Consider the following 7,500-nt stretch of genomic DNA (forward strand, 5'->3'; position numbering starts at 1 on the left):
TAACCTTGAACCTCCTACATACCAACAGATATCAAATGTGATTAGAAAAATGAAGGCTTCCGGTTCTCCTTGTCCCTTAGATCAATTATCAATCATTTGTTTTAAAAGATGTCCGTTTCTTCGCACCTACTTATCTGAAATTATCCGTACTGCTTGGTCAACCGGATCCGTCCCAAGCGAATGGAAGAAAGCATGCACAATCCTCATCCACAAGAAAGGAAACGTTAATGACCCTGCCAACTTTCGTCCAATTACTCTGCAATCTGTGCCCTTAAAGGTTTTTACCTCGTGCCTTCGTAATGCCATTTTCAACTTCCTTGCCGCCAATAATAATATTGAACATGAAAATCAAAAAGGTTTTACACCTGGTCTCTCAGGAACTTTTGAGCATACTGCTCAAATGGCTGACATCATTAACAAAGCTCATACCAAGCAGCGTTCTCTTGTCATTACTCTCCTAGACCTCAAAAACGCCTTTGGTGAAGTTCATCACAATTTGATTCAAACTGCTCTTGATTACCACCACATCCCTGATCATGTCAAACTTCTGGTTAAAAGTCTGTACACTGATTTCAAAACCTCTATAATTACCAATGAATTTCGTACTCCGTTTATATCTATTGGTCGTGGCGTACTTCAAGGTGATTGTCTCAGTCCTCTTCTTTTTAACTTGTGTTTTAACACGTTTCTCCAGCACATTAAATCTGAAAAATATCGTCAATTTGGCTTTTCCCTAAGGTTCTTAAATCCGATCCACTGGTTCCAGTTCGCAGACGACGCCGCTGTTATAAGTGGTCAGGAATCAGAAAATCAGCACCTAATCAACCGCTTTATAATCTGGTGTCAATGGTCTAATATGATAATAAGGGTTGACAAATGTTTTACTTTTGGAATACGGAAACTGTGCAGCAAATCTGTCCAATATTTACCTAAACTGTTGATAAATGGAGTTCTTGTCCCGTGTGTGGAAATGGGTGAATCATTTCGTTACTTAGGACGCTACTTTGACTTCAACATGTCTAACAACCAACACATGTCAGAATTGTCCTCTCTTGTACAAGACTTGATGTGTGACATTGATGAGAAACCACTGCATCCCAAAAACAAACTTCTGCTGTACAGCCGCTATGTCCTATCTAAACTGTCCTGGCATTTTACTGCAGCTGACATATCAAAAACCTGGATAATAGCAAATCTTGATTCTCTAGTGAACATCCATATTCGAAAATGGCTTGAAATCCCGATATCTGGTACACTGAGTAATGTTTTTCTAGAACGCAATAAATTTGGCCTTAATATTTGTCCTCCTTCAGTTAAATTCACTCAGTGCAAAACAGTTCTCCGCAATTCCTTAAAAGAGTCACGGACTGATTCCCTAAAAGATTTCTGGAAGTCGTCAGGCAGTCACACCAATGTTCAATACGATGTGTTCAAATCCGCCAAGGAAGTTCTTAAAGACTTCCGTTCGAATCAATAAGACAAACTGCAACACCACTTAACATCTCAAGGTTTCTTTTCTACAAATGTTATCAAGCACTCATTGTCATCTGTTAACTCTATTTGGTCGTCTGCCCAGTCTCATCTACCCAAGAACATCTACAATTTTACCATTCGCTACATCAACAACTCCCTTCCTACACGTACGAATATGACAAGATGGGGATTATCACAAAGTCGTGATTGCTCCTTTTGCCTTAACCCTGAGTCACTCCTCCATATTGTCGCTGGTTGTCAACATAACCTTGATCGCTTCACCTGGAGACACGACTCAATTCTCAACTTCATTGCCAACTCACTTCAACCTGTAATTAATGATCGCTCTTCACTCTATGCTGATGTCAATGGCTTTCCGAGTCCTTCAATTATAGCTGGTGAAAATTATCGTCCAGATCTTCTTTCCCAATACAGTCCAAGTGCCTATATATTCTAGAACTAACGGTTGGTTTTGAATCTAACCTTAAAAACAATGCAGTACGCAAAAAAGAAAAATACATGAACGTGGTCAAAGACATGAGAAGTAACTACAGATGTGTCAAATTTGTAAACCTTTCCATGAGCTCCCTTGGTGTTCTCTCCAACGAATGCTCTACGTTCTTAGAAATGATGAATGACATTGGCATTGACAAAACGCAACAACACTATATAATCAAAAAAATGCTAAGTCTCGCCATTAGAGCAACATATTTTATATTCTGTCGTAGAAATAAGACTTGGGATAGCCCAGACTTAATAAAACTGTAATATATATATATATATATATAATATATATATATATATATATTTTTTTTTTTTAATTCATTTGTAAATACAGTATACAAGTATATCACTCAATTTCAAGTAGCCAGTTGTTAATTGCCTATACGTAGAGAGATTTACAACTGTATTCGAAGACAAATGAAGTTTCCATTATTATTATTCTTCTTCTTCTTCTTCTTCTTCTTCTTCTTATTTTTATTTTTATTATTATTATTATTAAAATTATCATTATTCGAACAAGAAGTGATTTTGAAAAGTATTTGACTATAAAACATTGCGATAAAACATTTCTTAAAATCATTTTAAGATTTAAACAAATTGCTAAAAAGAAAGCGACGACGTTTCGACGTTAGCTAAACGTCATTATCAAGTCAAAATATGTTAGTGAGCTGATTAAAAGCTGTAACGTGAGAAAAAAGTAAATAATAATTAAAAACTATTAAACAAAAAGTTCCGCACGTATGGAGTCCGTCTGGGTATTTAAATTGAAAGAAAACCAATTCACAGTTTTAAGAAAGTGCCAGGGCAAATTTGATTGTCTAGTATTTGAAATGCTCTTCATCAAGTTTCTTAAGCCCAATTAAAAGAAGTTGGCATGTATAAAATTCACTCAATAATTATTTAAGGACGCAAAAGCCACCTTTCGGACGAATCTAAACTCAATCCACTTAAAAGATGAAAACAAATGCACCTGCCAGATTTCATTGGAATGTCGACTACGGAGCGCTTTCAAAAACACTTCCTGGGACACAAAGGTGGCAAGTTAGGTACTCATTGATAAAACACATTTTAAGATTGACAAATTGTGCCGTTGTTCTCACATTTCCCAGAATGACCCCTTTTGGAAACGAAATGAAACCAAAACATTTTAAAGAAAAGTTTCATATTAAAGGCTGTTCACGTTCCAAACCTGATTCTCGGTGCTGGGAGAATACATGGCTCTTAACACTTCAACCAAACGCTCCAGCGTAGTCCCTGGAAGACGACTCTCATCACTCCAGAAATTTCTCAACTTTAACCTTAAATATACCAATCAATGACAAAAGGGATAGTTCACTTTTGCAAAATAAAAATGCTAAAATTAAATGCAAGTGAAAAACAAAAAGTTAACAAGTCCTTTGTTGAAATGAAAGAAAAATGATGGTTACCTGAGATCTCTGTTGTCATCTGCAAGTCCTTCAAGAAGATGATTTTTTGCCTCCGTAAGAATTTCAGCGGCTCCTTTCTCTGCTCGAAACATTTCATCAGATCTACACAATTTAGAATTGCATCACACAGTTACAAGTGGTTAAAGTGAACGGAAAAAAATTGTTGCAGAAGAATTCTTCTAATCCCTACTACTGATAAAATGGCAAGGCCATTCCAATAGATTTCCAACCTCCAACATGCTTCTTCCTTTTTATTAATCACTGCAAATTGAATTGCCCCAATTGAAAAAAACAGCAAAAAAAATGTAAAAAGCATTTCCAAGGGAAAGAGTATTTTTGTGTGGTTGCATTATTATAGCAGTTCCTTTTTTCCCACAAGTTTGATATTGGACTTGTTCTAACAAAATCACTAGCAATGAAATGAGGGTATAATTTAACAAAGATGTCAGTTAGGTCATATTTATGCACTTACAACTCAAGTCCTTCTTCCAGCATACTCGAATAATCGTGTCAACGGCTATTACAGCACACAAAAATTTAATTTTGCAAACCCTATGGCAACGTATACGTAAATGTTCAAGTTTATCCTAAGGTATAAAGTGTTTATATGTATACTCTTACTTCCGATACCTCTTGCTCTCGTCCTTGAACACAAGTGATGAAATTCTGTATGTCAGGGTTAGAGTTAGGGTAGTAAGCTTGTCTTTTGTTGCGCGTTTTGTTTTAGATCTGTAATGTACAAAAACTCACATAAAACCAACCTGAACACGTCATAAATCCAGATGAGAATATCATACATCAACTCCCTGCAAAGTATGCTCGGATGAGAGATGAAAGCAGTTACTGATGGAAACATAAACTGCAGCTCTGGTACAGTTAGCTTCTTCAACAGTCGTTGTAATATCCTCAGTGCTGCAACCTGGCTCCCTTCATCTCTGAAAGTGATTTTGTTCATGATCATATGAAATCATTTCTTATATACCATTGTGTGGTTAAAGGGCTAATGACTCGAGTAAGACTACGCTAATTCGACAAAAAGCGAGAAAACACAAATAACACATTCTGCGTTTTGCAAAGAATCGAACGTTTCTCAAAAATAAGTTAACTATCTATGATATGGAATTGAACAGCGCGTCAAGAATGAATGAAAAACCACTTTTACCTGTAAGTCAATACGTCCTTTAAACCTTTAGTCTTCAGCTCTGTGAACAGGTTTGGAATGTATTCGGCTCTGGAGCAAAGAATTTCGAGGCAGTATGTCTTGAAATCACCATATACGGAGGGCAGCTTAAACAAGATCTGGTTAACAAATCTGAAAAAAATAGGCATGATTAATGTTCATCACTTTTATGTACTTTATGTTTCAGTTCAAATGTTTTTGCTGCACCTTGCCTGTCTTTTGAACACTGCTGGTTCTATCATTCACCAAGAAGAATCACAGAATCATAACTTAAACAATCACACAGTGACAAACAAGGTGGCCGTCAACCTCTCGGAAGTTGTCGCTTATTCGAAAATTATTCTTTCCCCGTTCTCAACAGAACCACGTGAATTTCTCGTGATCTGTGGACATTTGTTCGCATAACTTTGATCTAGGGATTCTCATGCTACAGCCGGGTTTCCTCTTAATAGTAAGATTGAATATGTACAATTATTTTGCTGAAGGAATGCTAATTAATGGGACCTCTAATGTGGCAATAGCATCGGACTGACTGCGAAATCTGACGAGATCTGACGTACTGTAATGCATTTTTCTGCTTGAACAAGAGAGCGAGAAGTGCTGTCTCTGGCAACAACAGGAACCCAATCACCCTGCCACCTTCCCAGTTCAACCAGGGTTAGTTCTATCCCTTGCTGGCCACTCCATATCGGAAATTGCTTCAATCTGAATAACGTTTCCATACCTTACTGTTAAGAATGACTGACACAGGATATTATCCCATAAATATTACACATTAGCCAATCAAGGCTAAGCATTTTCTATGAATACTTATAGATTATTAAATGGTCTTCTATGGAATACGGGTGAATATTTCACTCAAAATTTTGTTATTTTGAAAACAAATAACATAAATTTATCGTGCAATATTCATCTGCATTCCATAGAAAACCATCACATAACCAGCAAATACAGTTTGAAAGAATAAATCCAAGTTAGGACAACAAGAACTGCACCTGTCAGCAATGGGAGGATAATTGAGCTGTAGTTTGTGCACACAGCTTATAAACTTGCCAGGTTCGGGATTGACTGAATTTACCAATGCCGTCAGCTTCTCAGTGACCATGTCATGTAGAGGACCATCAAATACCTACCAAATACATGCATTGAGTTTATTTGTCGAATCCAAATCGGTGGCCAATAACCAGAAAACAATCTCATGCAACTGCAAAATAGTGTCAGCTATATTAAAGTGCTACTACGACCAAAAAAAAAATTCTTCTTTGGCTTTCAAAACTATGTTAACTAAACACTAAGTGACCCAAGTTTTAAAAAGACACCTGTTTATTTAAAGTGCAATTTTCTTGTTTATTGGTCCGCCATTACTAACTTGAAAATCTTGAGAAAGCTGGGTCGAAGAGAAAATGACGTCAAAGACTCGCTGGTTTAAGAATGTAATGCGTGTGTACGCGGCTAAATTAATATGCAGCATGGGAGTTTTGCGCTTTTAGACTTTAAAACTTGTGTTTTGCATATATAAGCTGCGTTTACACACTGAAATTTATAGCTAGTGAGTAAATGACGTCACGTTTCCCTAGATCCAACCCTCTGAGGTCCAATCGGTCAGTTTTCTTACCCTCACAATAAACAGCTTTTGGATAAAAATCAAAGCTCAAAATTTTGCCAGTCAGGTGTTAAGCGAACACGCTTTCAAAATCGAAAGAAAAAAAGAAAATGATTTTTTTATCATAGTAGCATTTTAAGCGACGATCCCAGGTTAATAGGTTTGCTTTATACCAACTGCATATAAACCAATTACAACGCCAATTTAGGCTACCACAGAAAAGAGATTTTTCTTCGATTCTATGCTAAATTTCAGGTCAAGCAAAATACATTTCGTTAGGTGGGATACAAAACACAATTGATAGCCAGCCTGTTCACCTCAAACTGGGTTGGCAATTTTAGCAAGAGCTGGAATATTATTTGGTCAATAGCCACTAGTTTAAACGAGGCATTTGTTCTGAAAGCCGGAATAGAATCAGTTTCAGTCGAGATTTGCTTATAATAATTAAGCCCTTAGATCATACAGAATTAAAATGGGGTAAAACCATTTGAGTGCTCCAGCGAAAAGTGCAATCAATGAGGAGGACGATTAACTGTTAACATTCTGATTATTTTCTTTTGGTTATTTTAGTGCAACTGCTTATTTTTACCTGAAGAGGATACTTTAGGGGACACTCACCGACGGTTGTCGCCAGTACTTTCAGGGATGAAGACAATTGCAAAAAAATTGGTCCCTTCTAGACATTTATAAAGATGGGTGTCCAAGTCCTCAGACATAGCTGCCTTTTATTCATGACAGTTCATCCAAAAATACAGTATCTTAACTTGTAATTGGTAAAGCAACGAAATGCAATTACTGCCTATGCTACAAAAGAAAGAGAGAATGACCTTTTGAATTTCAGCAGCCTGTTTGAGCAGAAGGCCAATCACTTCAGCTGTGGCAGCATGAACCTCTTTGTATTTGAACGATAGATTATTTACAAGAGAACTGTAAAACCTAAGAGTTCAAACAAATTAAAAGTCAGTAAAAAACTAAACTTCGATCATTGTTTTACTTACAATGAACCATTTCTCAAACCGTTTTCTGATTACTATCAATCATAAGAAAACAAAAATAATATTTTCTCACCCACCTCTCTTCATCAATAGTGGAGTTGTGTGAAATGGGCGAGAGGCCATTTGCTGCGATGATCCCAAGTAATTGTATTCCAGCAGCATTATCCTTCTTTGTAGGGTCAGGGTTGGATAAGTTGTCAAATATCATTCTTAAAAGAGACCAAAAAGAAGCAAGTATCATGAAAAGCAGTGAAAATTCGCTGAGAAGGAAACCCAGTCACAACACACCCATTCAATCACTGTTATAGCTAATGTAGC

General features: G+C 36.7%; 1 protein-coding gene across 5 annotated transcripts in view; it reads right to left on the reverse strand.

Annotated features, from left to right (window-relative positions):
- LOC138014632 (DNA-dependent protein kinase catalytic subunit-like) overlaps positions 1 to 7,500 on the reverse strand; it is a 163,812-nt gene that overhangs the window by 43,986 nt on the left and 112,326 nt on the right. For all 5 annotated transcript variants that reach the window (XM_068861753.1, XM_068861758.1, XM_068861754.1 and 2 more), the window contains 7 exons: positions 7,260 to 7,391; positions 7,015 to 7,123; positions 5,580 to 5,713; positions 4,567 to 4,716; positions 4,166 to 4,339; positions 3,405 to 3,506; positions 3,167 to 3,275 (listed from right to left, as the gene is read on the reverse strand). In XM_068861753.1, coding sequence (XP_068717854.1) covers positions 3,167 to 3,275; positions 3,405 to 3,506; positions 4,166 to 4,339; positions 4,567 to 4,716; positions 5,580 to 5,713; positions 7,015 to 7,123; positions 7,260 to 7,391 — 910 coding nt within the window. The remainder of the gene's footprint in view (positions 1 to 3,166; positions 3,276 to 3,404; positions 3,507 to 4,165; positions 4,340 to 4,566; positions 4,717 to 5,579; positions 5,714 to 7,014; positions 7,124 to 7,259; positions 7,392 to 7,500) is intronic.

Source organism: Montipora capricornis, chromosome 8 (genome assembly GCF_036669925.1).
Source record: "Montipora capricornis isolate CH-2021 chromosome 8, ASM3666992v2, whole genome shotgun sequence".
NCBI classification, from domain to species: Eukaryota; Metazoa; Cnidaria; class Anthozoa; order Scleractinia; family Acroporidae; genus Montipora; species Montipora capricornis.